At 33.5% G+C, this 18,832-nt stretch overlaps 1 protein-coding gene across 1 annotated transcript in view; it reads right to left on the bottom strand.

Moving 5' to 3' along the window:
• Window positions 1-18,832, bottom strand: part of GBE1 (1,4-alpha-glucan branching enzyme 1) — a 271,358-nt gene that overhangs the window by 124,652 nt on the left and 127,874 nt on the right. Inside the window, exons 4-7 of the mRNA XM_059392145.1 lie at window positions 12,613-12,738; window positions 11,505-11,640; window positions 9,275-9,365; window positions 5,747-5,956 (exon numbers count right to left, since the gene is read on the bottom strand). Coding sequence (XP_059248128.1) covers window positions 5,747-5,956; window positions 9,275-9,365; window positions 11,505-11,640; window positions 12,613-12,738 — 563 coding nt within the window. The remainder of the gene's footprint in view (window positions 1-5,746; window positions 5,957-9,274; window positions 9,366-11,504; window positions 11,641-12,612; window positions 12,739-18,832) is intronic.

Raw genomic sequence — 18,832 nt, 5'->3', positions numbered from 1 at the left:
ATGTGATTTTAATGCCATAACAGCTCACTAAAATATATGGCTATGAATGAGAAGATCAATGACTACGATTATTACATTATGAAAATTTTTTCAACTCCTTCCATCAACTCCTACCGTCTTTGCTGAAATCTTGTCTATTTCCGTTTTCCCAGAAGTTAGGTTAGTTTTGCTGAGTAACCGCAAGAGGATTCATTTATATTTATAACCAATGGGCTTAAGATATACTAAAACTGAAACCAACTTAAAAGTTTGGTAAACACTACCTGCAAGATTTATGTGTATGCAAAGAAATTTTATGACTGAAATTGTGGCAATAAAATCACAACGATGATAATTTTTTCTTGGTATTTTCCCCATGGTAGAAATTTCCTTAAAGATCATTACTTCAAGTTAATTTTTAAGATATCGCCTATACCCTGAAGGAAATGACTTTTCAATTTGTATTTTCCAAAATTTCTGATAAGCATATGCTCAGGAGTTAACCAAGCATAAAGGCTTTGTAATACATCCTAGGACATATGAGTCTTCAAGTTTTCCAGATAATATCAAACTGTTTTCAAAAGTAGTTGTACACATTTACCTTTACTAGTTTATTTTTGCTATTATCTATTTGTTATTGTGGTCATTTTTTTTAAGAGAGCACGCGGAAGTCAAAGTGGGACGGTGGGGAGGGCAGCAAGGAGGGGTAGAAGGGGCAGAGGGAGAGAGAGAGAGAGAGAGAGAGAGACTCCTAAGCAGACTCCACACTGAGTGTAGAGCCTGACTGGGGGCTCGATCTCACGACCCTGAGATCATGACCTAGGATGAAATCAAGAGTCAGACACTTAACCGACTGAGCCACCCAGGGGCCCCATGGTCATTTTTGCTGTGGGGAAAAAAGTGAAATTATTTCACCCAATGACATGGCTTTTTGGTTTTTGCTTTTAAGAGACCACAAAGAACTACATGATTTTAAAATAATAATTTTAGAAGTTTCTATTCATATCCTAGATGCTTAGTTTTTAGACATCTTGCTAATCATGATGGTGCCATACACTCCTTAGCTAATGTATCAGTGCACAATAATCCTTAAGTTAAGACTGATCATTAATAACTGATCTGATCATGATAAAATGTCATATATAAATATGCTAAATTTTTTTTTTAGAATATTAGCAACTATGTTCATGAGGGTTTATCCCAGAAATGCAAGACTGGCCTAACATTCAAAAATCAATAAATGGATTTTGCTATATTGACAAGCTAAAAAAAGAAACAAAACATATGATATCATAGTCTTAAGATATCCACTATAACAGGGAAGGCCCTCATGAATTTCCTTCCACATTCTAACATATAGAAAAGGCCGAACCATGATTAAAAATCCAATTATTTTAGTGTCCATGCTAAGAAGTATTTCATTCTATTCACGATTATGACGTTAAAAAACAAACTGGATTTACTTTTATTTCTAGAAGGAACTCTAGTAACTCAAGATAACAATAGAGTATCTTCCTACCTAACAGTTGTTTCACCATGGACCCATGCTAATGGAATATAATTATGCTACCTCTGTATCCAAATGTAATAAGGTTCAGGGAAAATATGAGCATTAGCTCTACTATGTTACCACCTTTGGCCTTCAATATATTATCTCTAAAAGAAATAGTCAACAAAGATAATGTACTCATTTGAAGCTTTAGCAATAGTTAAGGCATAGTAATTGTTTAAGATCAACAAATCTGCAGTTGTCTTGTTATTTTATCAAGTGTATTTACATAGTGTCAGATGAATATGCAAAACAGAATTTAAAACTGAGACCTCTAAATTTGATCCATTATTTCTTAACTTCAGAAACTTCAGGAACTTATAGGTGACAGATTTGTCATAAAGTTCTCTTTACCAACTAAAGTAAGGACAACCCAATCTCTGTTATGAACTGTCATTAGTAATTTAGCAGAACTAGAAGGCAGTTCAGCCGAGTAGACAGAAAATTAAAACATGGGCAGCTCCTGATTGGAAATTTATTCATAGCAGGTAATGAAACAGCGCAGTCAGGATCTCTGGTATTACTCAGAGTGAGAGATTTAATTCTGATAACTCTGATGATGGCACTTGAATCAGAGATTATAAACGGTGACAGGTTGTGACATATAGATAGGATGAAATGAGCATCAGCAACATATCTTACAGAAGCTGATTCTACATAAGATTAATTTTTTCAAATAGTAAATAAAATAATTTCAAAAATTATTACAAGTTTTCAAAGAAGAGGCTTAGGTCTTACATAAACCATGTACCACTTTTATATATACTTTTCCATGGAGGATAATATTAATCAACCAATCAAAAATAAGGGCTGGAAAAGAACTTACATTTTAAAATATGTAGCTTCTGACTTTATCTGGATAAGGAACAAACCCAAAATTACAGGCAGAGTAGCTATTTTATGGGGAGAATATTAGTGAAGGCTAGGTTTTCATGTGTTATTTGTGTGTTTAATGAGTTTATGTTCATTAAATGCACTCATGTACAAAGAACATTATATTTATTAAGAATTATAATTTTTTTTAAATTTTGGATAACATGTGCCTTTTTATACTCTCTATCAACGGTGACTTTACTTTTATAATGAAAAGCATATTTTTTCAAAACTTGCTTATTTTAGACAAAACTCTACCATAGAAATATGGCTTTAAAAAAAAAGTATTTCCTCATAGACAGGTATTTCAATATTTTTTTGAATTTGTGAAATGGCATATTCATTGTGTTTGGTCAAAACTTGTTAGGTGTAGGGATTTATTTATTTATTCCTAAAGATTTTATTTATTTCCTTGACAGAGAGAGAGAGAGAGCACAAGTAGGCAGTGTGACAGGCAGAGGGAGAGGGAGAAGCAGGCTGTCCACTGAGAAGGAAGTCGGATGCTGGGCTCGATCCCAGGATCCTGGGATCATGACCTGAGCCGAAGGCAGATGCTTAACTAACTGAGCCACAGGCACCCCAAGATGTGGGGATTTAAAAACATAGCATAAAAATTCTTTAATGCTCCTGCCTTTGAATGAAACGGTCTACATCCCCTATCCTTAAAATTTTAACTGTTTGACCAATAGGGGACAGTAGGAATGATGCTCTGTCACTTTATTGACCCAGACCATAAGAAATGGAAGCCTTCATGTCCTGTTATTTAGAATGTTCACTGTTGACAGAAAACCCAAGTAGGCTGTGAAGTGGGCTCCAAGAAGAGGAGCTGAGTCCCTCTTGCCCACAGCCATGGCTGAGCTCCTAGATGACAGTGAGCACCAACTGTCAGTCAGGTGAGTGAACTATCTTGAAAGTGGATCCTGCAAGCTCCACCCCTTAACTCAGCCACTCCCACTGACACAACATGAAGAAAGGAAGAGCTGTCCTCCAGAGCTGTGCCCAAACTGCAGATCTAGAAGCAAAACAAACAACTGCTATCTGAAGTCACGAAATCTAGAGCTAGTTTGTCAAGCTGCAAAGAGCAATGTTATTTTACGTATTTTACAGAACATATAATGTTATCTTACATATACATATTTTACATATGCTATAACTAATCAGAATAGAATAAAATGCAAAAGAAAAGCCTGATAAGTTTCATCAACTTCATATAAATTTTGTGAAAAAAGCTTTTAATAAATTGCATGAAGTATTGAGAAAATAATTTGGAGTCCTAGAATCTTTAGTATTTCATATATTGAGAAACCTAAGTATTAAAAATTATTTGTTTAAATTTAGTGATTTAAATTATTTAATTTGGCTTTGTAGGGTTTTATCTATATTATATAATGATGTCATAACCAACTAGTATAAACTGATACAGAAAATCCCAATCCTATTAAATTGGAAAATACAGAGACCACATAGAACAGCCTATAGAATAATAAAATGGACTTTAAATGGAACTATATTTACAAAGGGCTAAGCCTGTATGATATAATGCAACCAAAAAATTAGTCATTCTAAAAATAAAAATCCAACAACCATGTTATATATTATTTGCCAAAAGCAAGCCCCTGGGAAAGATTAATAGTTAATTCCATAACAAAAGAAAACAAGTATTAAATAAAATGTTAAATATGCCTTAGCTTCTACAATAGAAATGTTTCTTAAAACAATTGTGTATAATCCCTTTTCTTTAGAAAATTGGGTAACTTTTAATGGACTGTGAGAGCTCAAAGTAGATAAAAACACATTATAATAAATATTTTAATAAAATAAATAATCATTTGTAACATAAAAATCCACCCACTTAAAGTTTTTTTAAAAACACAGTTCTACAGAATAACCATGTCATAACACAAAAATTTAATCACTTAATGCATGTCTTTCCTAAGGTACAGTTCTACAGCATAGAGTCAACTCTTATTCATCTAAATATGAACCAGAGAGTTCAATTAATTGTATACTTGCCCACAATCTATGTTTACAAGATTTTCTCAAGAGTGGAGTTATACCACAGAATTAGCACAGTTTAGGCCTTTTTACTTGTTATAAATCTGTAGTAGGAAAAGCAATGTTCAAAAAGGTGACAGAAATACAAAATACCTTTACAAAGGGAATTGTATTAGCCCCCAAACTCTGCCTCCTCTTATAATGAAAAACCTGAGGACCAGAATGATTAATCGATTTGTTCCAGAATGAAACTAGGCCTGGAACCCTGCCACCTGCTTCTACCTCTTGTCTTTTCTCATATGTTATGCTGCTTCGTCTGGCCTGAGTGATTTCTACGCGGTTATGAAATATAAAACAATGTTTAATATTCAGGAAAAAGCAAAGCAAAACACTATCCTCCACATTAAAGTAACCTAATTTATGTTAAAAAATTAGAAATCTTAATTTTGTCAGAGGTCTTGCTAAAGCATTTTTCTATACTGTTCGTTTTCCAGATACATGTATGTTTCTGTATAATGCAACAACTAAAAGAAAACTCACTAAATTTCTTCAAAAATTTTTATAAAAAATTAGTTACACATTGATACTCTGCTACTTTTAATATTCCCAACAGCATGTTTTCATTATATTTTCACTTATAATCAATAATGGATACAAACTGATAGTATTTTTGACTTTTTGAAATATTTTTGCCATATTGTGCTATTTAATAACCTAAAATATCCTTCTATTTAAATGGTAAAAGAAGTCAGAGATGGGTTTAACCCATTAAGTCTTAGTTTACCTTTATGTAATGTGGTCATAACAACAGAACTTACCATGTATAAGTAGAGTTGCTATGCAGAATAAATAAAATATGTAGCTAATATATCTAAAACACTTAGCATCATCCCTAACATATTACATACTAATAAATGTTAGTTGTTATTGAAGTTATTTTAATTTAGCTGTGATCAAAAACATGGCAATATTATTAAGACAGCAAAATGTGAAGTACAATTTTTAAAAACTGCCTACTTAAAATAATGTGCATATTTCTATTAAAAGGGGATTTGCTATAGTTAATTCAACCTCATTAATTCACCTTAATCCTTTTAAATGGCGATATAACTAATATATTTTAAATGACCTAAGACTGGTAAAACTGATTTTTAATGCAACTTACCACAAATGCATGTGCTATTCAAAACAAGGTAAATGCTGTAAGTGTGTTAAAGATTTCTTATAAAATTGTAAATAATCGACATAAGATATTGTATACCAACGAAAGACCACACACACACAATGAATTTAGTTATGCTCCTTGAAATGTTTTTTAAACAAAGACATTTCCATATGATATGTACTTACTTGGAGTAGGCAAACAATCGACTGTCCCAAAGATCATGATTCCCTCTAGGTCCAGAATGAAAGTAACAGGAATCTGTCCCATCAAACATGTTCAATCCATCTTCTGAATTTTTTGAAGCATGGCTGTGTACCACATCTAAGAGGACTGTAATACCCATTGAGTGAGCCGTGTCAACTAATTCTTTTAGCTCCTCAGGAGTTCCATAACGGCTAAACATAAAGAATAAAGCAAAACCAAAATCATTTCATATTAAAGCAAACAATTAATCATCTATTGTGTATCAATTGTTTTACCAGTACAGTACTGGATACTTTAAATATGCAAATTCAATATGAAATATGCAAACTCAATATGTTATATTACTAATATATAACTCAAAGTGGTAATATTTTCTATTAAACAAAATTTAAAGGCATTCAATAAAACACAATAATAATTTAAATCTAGTTATTAGATGTAGGTTTACATCCCAAAGAAAATTCACATCTTGAGTAAGTTGCAGTAAATTTCATTTCTCTATACTCAGAGCTTCTGATTTCTTTCTCCCTGCCTACCTAGCCTGGAGAGCATTGTCATCCCCCTTCATATACTTGGCCATTCCCATGAATGTGTATGCTTGGGGTTGGAGGCTCTTGGAGTATTTCTTTGAATATCCTTTGTGCTTGAGTGAAGCCATCCCTCCCACACTTACTTATTCCCAAACTGGAATGACCTCACCTCAGGGGCCAGAAGGCCAAGAGACCGTGCCATGTCTGTCACTACCCAAGCAGAAAACATGGGCATAGGCACATGTGTTTGTGTTAATAGCCGTTTTCTTGTCTGCATGAAATAGAAAACAAATCACTCCTAAGAGGGAAGGTTTTTCTTAACCCATGTAAAATCTCAATACTGGCCTTCCATAGCATCAACTTTGCTTTTAAATAAGTAATCACCCAATCCCCCTTGTGATTATTTATTGTCTCACTTCCTCATCTGAGTGCAGGGACTGTGACTCTCTGGTTTCCCATGATACAGCACAGTGCTTGCTACATAGCAGGTCTCCTGGTAGCCAACCCACTGAGCAGTAAGACTTAGCTTTAAAAAAATGCAAGTGTGATCATTTCATCTTTACTTAAAATCATACTTGCACTTCATTGTCCTTAGGATGAAGACTGTGGGCCTTATCATAACCTACTGCACTGCTTAATTTGGCTCCTTCAAATAACTTTAGATTTACGACACTTTACCCCTTTCTCTCCCTACTGCAACCATCCAGCTTTTTTTCCTACTCAATGAGCAGCATGTTCAGAGAATAAATAGCCTTAAAATTTCATTAATTCATTTGTTTTTTCAACAAATACTTATTAAGCTATCTACCATGTGTCATGGAATTTTCTATACTCTGGGATTCAGCAGTGAACCAAATAAATATCATTGCCCTTATGGAATTTACATTCTATTTGGAGGACTACAAATAAATAAGCAAAACATGGGGGGATGTCAGATAGCAATAACTTTGCTAAGGAAAAATGAAGTCAAGTCACTGGCAGAAAAGGCGGGTCTGCTATTTCAAACAGGGTTATCAAGTGAAAGTTCCATGAAGAATGCAATGTTCAAATGAACACCTGAAAGAAGGGAATAAGGCATGTGAATGTCTAAAAGATAGAATGTTCAGAAAGAAAGGGCACTGGGGAAATAAGCTAGGAACACCTGAAAGGAAAGCAAATAGGCTAGTGTGGCCAGAGTGGAATGATCAATAAGGGGATGAGGCCAGAGTGTCAGCCAAGACCCAGATCACAGGAGGTCTTATGGCCCAAAAATAAAAGACCTTTGAGTTAACCTGAAAGAGATAGGAATCACTAGAAGGTTCTGAGCAAGAGAGTGACATGATCTTTTATTTTAAAGTGGTGATCAGACATGTGTATGGAGGGAGGGAGAGAAGGCTAGGAAAGGGGTAGAAGAACAAGAGAAAACAGTGACTGGTCAAAAGGCCATTGAGGGTGCCTGGGTGGCTCCGTTGTTAAGTGTCTGCCTTTGGCTGAGGTCATGATCCCAGGGTCCTCGGATCAAGCCCTGCACTGGGCTCCTAGGTTCGGCAGGAAGCCTGCTTTCCCTCTCCTACTACCCCTTGCTTGTGTTCCTGCTCTCTTTGTCTCTCTCTCTGTCAAATAAATAGATAAAATCTTTTAAAAAGAATTAAAAAATAAAAGACTACTGAAATAACCCAGGTTATAGATAATGGCAATCTGGACCAGGATAGGGGCAGCTGAAGAAGCCAGATTTGGGAAACATTTTGAAGTTCCAAGGTGGTTAGGTTTTATGATAGCTAGTGTATAGGAATAGACAAAAAGGGAGGAGTCCAGTACAGTGGAAAGTGTGTTTAAACCATAAGAGTGGATGACATTTGATGAAACACCCCAATATAAATCATACACAAACAGAACAGAATGGAACCAAGGGCTAAGCCCTGGAGGTCCAATATTTAGTGATCAAAAAAAGCAAAGGAAATTAAAAAAAAAAAAAAAGAAGAAGAAGAAGAAGAAGAAAGAAATAAAAAGCAGCAAGAGAGATAGGAAAATCCCAAACAGGAGGACAATAGTTTTCCTGAAAGCCAAGTAAAGAAAAATGTCCTAACAAATTACAAGTAACTAATTGTGCCAAACGCTGCTGACAGTTCAAGTAAGTTAATAACTGATCAGCAGACTTAACAGTGTGGAGGTCATCAGTACACTTGACAAAAGCAATTTCAATGAAGAGGTGAAGAGCCTACTTGGAATGAGTTCAAGAAAGAAGAGGAATGAGATTTAGAGATTGTAAATATAGGTAATTTATTCAAGGGGAATGACTATAAAGAAAAACAGATAAAAGGATCAGTATCTTTTCTCTATGCCTGGAATGCTATCTCCTATTCCTACTTCACCACTCCTCCCAGTTCACTCTTAATTATGTTCTAGATCTTAGTTCCAACATCAGTTCAGATCTAATCTAAACTGATTAGATCCCTCATCCTAGGCTATTATAGCACTCTGTCATTTTCTTCTTTGCTTTTATCATGGGTAGAAATCAACACATATGAATACTGGATTAACATTGTATGCCACAACAGTGTGAGTTCCATGAGGTGGAGACAATGTTGGACTTATTCAACTTGTGGTCATTTAGTTCAGTACTTCTTCAGTTACATAGGACTCCTTGGTGTCTTTCTGCCCAGACAGTCACATTCCTTGGATTTAAGCCTGGAAAGGACGATCTTTCTGCAGTAGTATGTCCTACTAAAAGCCTTCTCAGTTATATTCCTACATAATCAATCTCTTTTTAGAAAAGGACATGAGCTCTGGAATAATGACTTCCATGAGACATGATTTTCTAAGTAAGTCTTGGGCCTCCAAATGCATGACCATTTCAACAGGTTAATTGGATATTCTTCACCAGAAATCATTTCATGAAAAGCAGTGTTGAATCATGGCCAGCCTCTAAGGCTTGATGGGGTAAAAATTCATTTTTTTTTCCTCAAGTAAAAATGGTTGTAATTGGGAGTTTCATTCTACCTTGAAGCTGCAAAGAAGCTCGTGATCTGGTAACCAAAACTGGCATAGTAAGCATGTTCCATAATTGCCATCATCTGAATGCAGTTGTAACCTATACAAGCAAAGGTCACACAGAGATTAAAAGCAACATTAAAAAAAAAAAATGAAAAAAAAATTCAGCATCCTTGTTCTGAAGACATTAAATTTTACATATAATCATTTACATATAAATGATTTATCACTTTGAAAAGTTCTACTACTTCAACATCTTTTGCTTGTCTGACCTTCTAACACAAAATCGGACAGTTAGTTCTTGAGAGTTGTACTCTAACTAGCTATTTGAAATGTCTTCATTTTAACGAGTAATAAATGATATGCAAATACACTCTTAATTTGACTTTAGAATATTAAAGATGGCAATCTACATATGCTAAACTTCAGTTGCACTTGTAATATTCATAGTGAAGATTATGAAAGCTAAATAAAAGTAACCAGTTGCATGCCATAAACTTTTTATTTTACCCTTTTCTTTGTATTTCAATTACTTCTACCACATGACAAAAGATCTACCAGTAAATTCATTCTTCCACAAGGTAGCTCTTACAAAGCTAGCATTAATTCTTCTACTTTCTGCAATTTCAACACCTAATCAAGTACTGCGAAGTTGTATGTATGCACACATGGGCACACATAAAGCATTTACCAATATGCTTTTAATATAAGCAAATAAAGAAGTAACTTTGATCTTTAAAAAAAAATAACTAAGAAAGCATTTTTTCCTTCAAATTTGGTAAAATTTGGTAAAACTTCCAAATATGATTTGACTACTTTGAAAGTTACATTTCTGTAACCTAGAAAATACTCTGTTCTCAAAGTCCAGTTCATGTCAGTGATAGCTTCTCGTGTATATATTTCATCAATGGATTAATACTGGAACAATTGCAAAGGCACATTCAGATTTAGAGATTCAAGTTTAAAGAACAGCATAAACTACGGTTCATAATCTGCTGTTGGCTTTTTCATTATAAAAACAATCTATCACATTTCTATCATGATAGAAATATGTACATAAACTCCTGCTCAGAAAACATAAATCAATTACATATTTTAACAAAATAGAGTTTGTAGTCTATTTCTCTATTATGAAATAAATACTATTCTTATGATCAAGCACCAATTTATGGTTTTGATTATTAATTTTATGGCATTACTCATTCTTAGATTCATTTATGTTCAGAGTTCTGAACTATTCAACTGAAACACAACAATGAACAAGAGAATTCTTGTTCTGTCAAACCTTCTGCAAGATCTGGGTCATAAACAATGTATTACAGTATGAAGTGTTAGAACATCTCAAATACAACAATTTATATATAATACCTAATAAATATAATTAATATTAAGTTCTTCATATATTTAATTAATTTTGATTTCTGAAATCTGACCTCACCATCACAGACAATTAAGATCCTTGTATAACTAAGAACTTTAACAGTGAGTTGCAAACCTTTCTTCTAGCCAAAGTTTGGACTGCCTACCAGAAGCAGAATAATTAAATGTACTTTATCTTCCTTCCTAGCTGTTGGAGCAGGTGCTAATATGCTGTGAAATGATAAAAAAGCATTACCAATAAAAAGAAAAATAACAAATTTAAAGCATTCTGAATTATTGATATAGTTAATAGTGCAATACACTATTAACTCTCCTGGTTGGTCCCATGAAGACAAGGATCTGTGTCATTACAGTTCAACATAAAAATATCTAGAACAGTGTGTCTTAGAAAAAAGATGCACCATAAATATTTGTCAAATAAGTCATCCAGACCAGAGATATATGTATATACTTTGATACAAAATGAGTTCCAGTAACCTTAAAAAAAGTAAGATTTTTTTTTTCCCTAACAGACTAAAATGAACAGGCTATAATCAATGACCACTTAAATTGATAAAAGTTCTCTCCTGTAGAAAAGTAATTATGCTTACATATTTATCTACAATTTGGAAGCCATCAGTTCACATTACTTAAAATTGAAATTGGAATAATATCTTGAATTCTTATGCTCTATCTTATTCCATTTCTCTTTTCTATGCTATCACTATTACAGGGCAATTTGAGAAGCCTAAAATAAAATGCATTTCTATTACATATTTAATCTCTTAACACAAAAAAGAGACACTTGTAATTAGCTTTTCTAATAAGAGAACAGACTCATTAAAATTTTATCTGAATAAAAATCACAATTATTACTTACCAAGGTCTTTGATTCTTGGTAGTACATTGCATGTAAAATGTTTATAAGAAGCTATTTTTCCTTCATAGGAAGAAATTCCCACATGAGATTCATAAATTCTTAGACCTCTTGGCTTCTTTGGTTTGGAATGCTTAAACTACAGAATATAAAATTAAATTAGATCAGAAATACAGGTATGATACTAACTGATTAAGCATGTTAAATGAAATGGTGAATCAACTAAAATAGTTTGGAACTGCTTTTGCATATAAGAGGCATTTGGCTACATCCATTAAATTTTCTCTTGAAAAGAAATCCCTTTTTAGGATCATGTTAATGGATCTGTTTTATAAGAGCAATCATGAAATGGCTTATGCCTTATCATTGAATCTTAGAGAAAACACAAGAGCTTAAAATGCACACATAGTTATTAAAGGCAAAGCATTTATCAACAAGCTCCAATAATGTAGAAGACAAAAAAATGAGTCCAAAGATACATATAAACCTTGACAATAATATGGCCTTAAAAATAACTTGAAATAATACATTCATGAGGTATCTTCCCTAGCCCTTGTTTCTAAGGACACTGATCCTGCTTCCAACCAATGACAATGAGAAATATTCTTCATCACTGAAGAATCTGCGATGAATCAGAAATTGTGACTAAAAAAAAAAGAAAAAGCAGTATCCCTTCCAGGTCACTATATAGAGATTTCTATCTCCTTCCTAACCTCAGAAACACAAGATAAAACAAGAACTCACATCTCCATTTTATTGGTTACAGATGATGGACTCTGATATATGTATAGTATACCGGGTACACTATGATGTAAAAATATAAAACTGGCAGTGAAGAGAGAGGTTGAACATTACTATAAAATTTATACAAGTAAAAATTAATTTTCCTAGAAATGTTGGAACAAGCATTTATTTAAAGATTTGTTGTTCTCACTTTTTTTTTTTTATTTTTTTAATATAATTTTTTATTTTTTATAAACATGTATTTTTATCCCCAGTGGTACAGGTCTGTGAATCACCAGGTTTACACACTTCACAGCACTCACCAAAGCACATACCCTCCCCAATGTCCATAATACCACCCCCTTCTCCCAAATCCCCTTGTTCTCACTTTATATGAGTGTTCTGGATCCCAGTGTATCCAATCATAATTCACATTATCACCTTCACGAGTCACATACTTCGCCCATGGTGAAATACGATATAAGATCTCTCCACTTTTACTCCTAATAACTACCTAAAAAGAGAACGAGATGTTATTGCTTTAAAATACTTTGAAAACGCTAAGATAACACCTAAGAGTTTATGAGCACTGCTACCTTATAGTAAGAAGAGGAGGAATGGTCATAAGACTCTAAACCACCATACAAATCTGTACCCGTAAAGATGTTTAAATTCGCGGCACCGGGGTGGCTCAGTGGGTTAAGCCTCTGCCTTCAGCTCAGGTCACGATCTTGGGGTCCTGGGATCGAGTCCTATATCGGGCTCTCTGCTCAGCAGGGGGCCTGCTTCACCCTCTCTCTCTCTCTCTCTGCCTACTTGCAATCTCTCTCTCTCTGTCAAATAAATAAAATCTCTAAAAAAAGGTATTTAAATTCCATGGATTTTACTTTCTTATCTGTTATAGTATATGACCCTTAAAGTCACTTCCAGAGGAAATATTTTATGATTCTCTGGCAACTTCCATCATTGTGAATCAACCATTAGAATCGTTAATTAAAGCAGACAGTAGGTAGTAGAAAGACAAGAATATATTTTGTGAAATATATTCTTCATCACTGAAGAAACTATTGTGAATAAGTCAACAGAAGGACATAACCCTACTATGTGTTAAAAAAAAAGTAATGAGCTATAGTGCCATCTCTTTCATCATGTTTTCATAGCAATTACAACATTTTCAAGAAGCTAAAGGAGGAAAATGAGTTTTGATTAGCATTAGTATTGTGCACACACAAATATACGTACACGCACAGATATCACTCTGCAAATATTTCCCACCTCTTTTCAACTTCTTCTATATCTTATTCCAAGTATGCTTTACCATATAAAACCAAGGATTTCCCACTTTAGCCATCCATTCCTATATTTGTCAATATTATCACTACTGTTATCAATAATAAAAGAAAATAAACGCAAATCCACCCTTATAGACTTAATGCTGAATAAAAGATTTTGAATTCCTAGGAAGATGTTGCTGCGGCAGAGGTCGAAGAGGTTGCTGCCCGTAAACCTGGTGATTCACAGACCTGTACCCCTGGGGATAAAAATATATGTTTATAAAAAATTAAAAAAAAAAAAAAAAAAAGAAAAAAAAAAAAAGATTTTGAATTTATCAACATGGCTAAATAACAATGTGAACCACATGAGCAGTGCTTCCAAGAGATTGAAATGGTAGCTTTTTTCTTGTTTCCTTTTTTAATTAAACCTTCTAAACATAGGTATAGAATGATCAAAATTGTTCAGATTAGAAGCTATATTATGCCCTTAGCATTGAGAGAGAATATGGCTTCAGTCTCCTCGAATAGAGAAAAGCTCTGGTGTGCATAATTCTTGGTAATTAAATATTTGTGTAATGTTTACAGTTTAGAAAAGACTTTCATCATTATGCCTTACTTGATTCTAGAGAATCTTTACTACTCGAATATCAAGTGATACTGAGTTGCCAAAAGTCCTGAATAGCAGAGCCAAAAGTTAAACACAGAGACTCTGATACTTACTTTCTTTGCTCTTAACAGGCAACCACAGCACTTTCTGCAGACACCAAAAAATGACAAATTATCATTTATGATGGAAGAGCAGGTGAGTGGTGAAAAGGAATGACTAACTCACATGAACAAAATTCTTTCTCCTTCATTAGGCCTTCAAGTTATTGAAGTCACTGACTGCTAAGTATTGCTAGGATTCAAATAATTATCATAAAAAGATGAATGAATTGGATTCATCCATTTCACTAGTATTCTTCCTAAAAGATATGTCTGCCTCTGAGGCACATGAATTTCTGGTATAATATACAATAGTAATATGCTTAAGAAAAGGTCCTTTGTCTCACTCATCAACTGAGAATAGGCCATGGGGAAATAAAATAATTATATAATAAAATAATAAAAAAATATTATTAATAAAATAATAATAAAATAAAGTAATCAGTTTTCAGTAAATAACACTCTGCTTAATCCAACTATCTATCTTTTTTCTCCTTTGCAAAATGGTTCTACAGTCCCTCCAAGGAGGGACTCTCTCATATACTCATAATTATTTGTAAAGGTGCCTGTTGGCAGAGAGAATATTTGAAACTTTAAGTAGACGACATCAAGAATCTCCTCATGCTGACTGTAATTTACACATTCCTTAGAACATTAATTTGCTTGTTTTACACATGTCTATAGAGGCTACTGTGCTATGGGTGCTGGAAGGATGTCCATATCAATTTGCTTGTTTTACACACGTCTATAGAGGCTACTCTACTAATTAATATTAATTTGCTTGTTTTACACATGTCTATAGAGGCTACTGTGCTATGGGTGTTGGAAGGACGTCCATCAGTGTATCATATTCCTACATATTTTTCTGGGTATGCCATGAATACAAGGCCTTGACAGTTACTCACAGAAGCCATTTCTCAGAGTTGTGTTTGTAGCATGCAATCCTGAGGAATAAGATAATGTCTCCTCTGAATATACTGAACAGGCTTGCTTACTGCTTTCCATAAAAGAATGAATTCCCCAAGATGAATATTTCTGCAGCTATGAGGCAAACTAACTGTATGAGTAGCTTCTACCAGGACCCGTTGGAGTCACGGCATGGGATTTGGAAGACAAGGAAAACCAATGCAAAGATGATGCTCATGCTGCTTACTGTGTGGTGACTGGTAAGATCATTTGTCTCTGACCCAGGAGTTGTGTGCATTCTGCCAGACTGCATGAAACAGTCACAAGCTAAGTTATAAGCTCGTAGGTACTCTACACCTGACAAAAGATTATCTAATCATTCACTGAATGACTTCAATATTCTTGTTTTCAAAAGTTCCCTTTCTTACTTCCTAGTTATTCCTTAGTATTGTTTGTTAGAAGAGTAACTTTGAAATTCCCTTCTGTTCCTTCTGTAACAGAATTAACATTTTCAAGAATGTTTCTAAAGTCTAAAGAATATTTCTAAAGTCTAGGTCCTCCAGTGATATAGAAAAGCAAAACTTCTCACCAAATCTGGAACACTTATCTGTGATCATTACATAAATGATAAATAAATTTCTCTGTTCTTTAGGCCCCTAAATTTTAGAAGTTTCTTTATTACACTAGTTCAATTTTCCTGAGCACTCAACTACAGAAGCCACCTCAGATTGTTTTTGATTTGCTGTCCTTATTTGGTAACCAGCTAAGAGTATTATAATAAATCTAAGTAAATCTAAATTGTGAGATGTTCCAGTGAATGGGGAATATAATCTTTCTTGACTAAACTCTGCTCACAGTTTTTGGGGGAGAGGGCTATTCCTAAAATTTGGATCTCCTGAGTTCAGATTCAGATGAAAGTTTTTTTAGATCACGAGATAAGACTTTACATCAAAATAGCACATGCTACAAAACAAATTGAAAAGAGATAGCTTGATAGATCTTTCAATGATAATAAGTCTAACAGATGATGAAGAAGAAAGAATTCACTTGATACTACTAAATTCAAAGTCTTATACACTCTTAGTATAAAATAGTATAAAAGCTCTGAGTAGCAATTTGGCAATATGCATGAAAAAAGTAATTCTCAATGACTTAGCAATTCTACTTATAGAACTTTGCCATGGAAATGATCAGAGATGTGTCCAAAGAATTATATCCTTGTCTACTGAACTTAGTGTTACTTTTATCAGCAAAAAGTGAATGACTCAATAATATGTATAATGGTATGTATAATGACTCAAAAAAACCTATAGTATTGAATTATATTGAAAGTTGTAAGAACATTCTTTCATGTCATGAAGAAGAATATATTGCATCTCCTAATGTAAATGCAAACGAAAATATTTAAACACATAGAAAAAAATACTTAAATGATTGGCTATGGATAGATTATTGTAACCTTTATTTCCTGGTTGTATGCATATACATATCACTTCATTTCATTTATATAACTGAGTGGGGATCCTACTGCAGGGCTTGATCCCAGGACCCTGAGATCATGGCCTGAGACGAAATCAGAGTTGTACAATTAACCAACAGAGCCATGAAGGCACCCCTTCATTTGTATAACTTTTGATCAGAAACAAATAAGTATTTTAGTAAGGACCACAAATACATTAATTATGTAATTGCATACACATTTGTGGAGCTATTCTATTCAAGTTGCATGCATTATGTACTTTAAATATATTGACAGTGTTAAAAATAAAACTTCAAAAGTGTATCAAATTATTTTAAAGGAATATCCTAATGAATACAATATCATGATGAATTTTTATAGGGCAAATGGATACTTTGTAAAATTATAACATCTTATAACATGGTAAAAATATTATCAGGCTCCTTTTTAAAACAAATTATCTCTTTGACATGGGAAGTTACTATCAAAAGACAATAAACAAACAAGTATATAAAAGAAACCTCTACATGTACAAAAATCAAATTGACTTATGAGCTATATGAATTCAAATTTTATTTAGAAAATGTCACTTAGAACTCAAATAAACAATATAAGAAACAGTTTGGTAAAATAGTGAAGACCTTAAAAAACTGTGTGTGTGCATGTGTGTGTGTGTGTGTGTGTGTGCGCGCGCATGTATTCATTCATTCTGTAATGCCTTTTGAAATGCTTCTTGCCAAAGAATATTGTTCCAATGGACTGGAAAATTATGACACAATATGCACATCAGGTGGTCAACAATCTCATATAAAAACTGTGGATGTGTTCAGCTGGTTAGAAGTATTAGCATACTCTGGAAAATGGTATTGAATTTAAGTCTGGGTTTCATGAGTGAATGTGTAGAAGACCAAGAGAAAAGGAACAGATATGGAATACTAAAATTCAATTTCTTAAATATATTACCAAAAATACAGTCATAAAAATAACTATTTAGTGGCATGCAGGTTAAAGTAAATAACCAAGCAAAGTCATTTCTAATTTATAAAGCAATGTTATCTCCACTTTTAAACTACCTCTAAGTTATATAACATCTAAGTAATTTATATTATAAGGAGAAAATATATAAATATATTGATTTAGTACATATTATATACTAATATATACCAACACACACAAATATATGTTTGTATATATATCAATATATATACAAATAAATATACATAAACATATATAAAACAATGGGTACAGATATACCAAGTACAATACTGAATATGAATATTCTTTGTGCATTTAAAGTGTGACTGAATACATATATGTATATATAAATATATATATTTACAGAGAAAGAGAAGTATACATACATAGAAAATATACTGTAATTTGTTCTTAAGTAGTTTTAGAAGTGTGGGGGATGGGCTGGATGGGTAATAGGTACTGAAAAGGGCACTTGTGACAAGCTCTGGGTGTTGTATGATGAATCACTGACTTCTACTCCAGAAATCAAATCCACACTGTAAGTTAACTAAAATTTAAATTAAAAAAAAATGTGCATGGGGCAAAACTAAGAAGATAAATTTTTAGAAAAAGTAATCAATGTTCATAATAAAGTAGGAAAATAAGTGATATTCTAGAGAATGTGATGATTTTATCAGTGAGTAGAATCCTAAAAAAATAAATGTTTTTAATATTTACAAATAACATAGTATAAATATTATTTTTTTAATTTTTTTAAAGATTTATTTACCTGAGAGAGAGAGAGATAGAAAGAGAATTCTAAGCAGACTACGCTGAGCATGGAGGCAGACGCTGGACTCGATCTCATGAACCTGAGATCATGACCTGAGCCAAAATCAAGGGTCAGTCACCCTGCCTCCATCAGAAAGAATGAATACCCAACTTTTGTAGCAACATGGAGGACTGGAAGAGATTATGCTGAGTGAAGTAAGTCAAGCAGAGAGAGTCAATTATCATATGGTTTCACTTATTTGTGGAGCATAACAAATAGCATGGAGGACAAGGGGAGATGGAGAGGAGAAGGGAGTTGAGGGAAATTGGAAGGGGAGGTGAACCATGAGAGCCTATGGACTCTGAAAAACAATCTGAGGGTTTTGAAGGGGTGGGGAGGTGGGAGATTGGGGGAACCAGGTGGTAGGTATTAGAGAGGGCATGGATTGCATGGAGCACTGGGCATGGTGCAAAAACAATGAATACTGTTACGCCAAAAAGAAAAAATTTAAAAAAAAAAAGAAAGAAAGACAAAAAAA

This window comes from Mustela nigripes, chromosome 2 (genome assembly GCF_022355385.1).
Source record: "Mustela nigripes isolate SB6536 chromosome 2, MUSNIG.SB6536, whole genome shotgun sequence".
Lineage (NCBI taxonomy): Eukaryota > Metazoa > Chordata > Mammalia > Carnivora > Mustelidae > Mustela > Mustela nigripes.
Note: the sequence above shows the minus strand (reverse complement) of the source record. Positions and strands in the feature narration are given on the sequence as shown.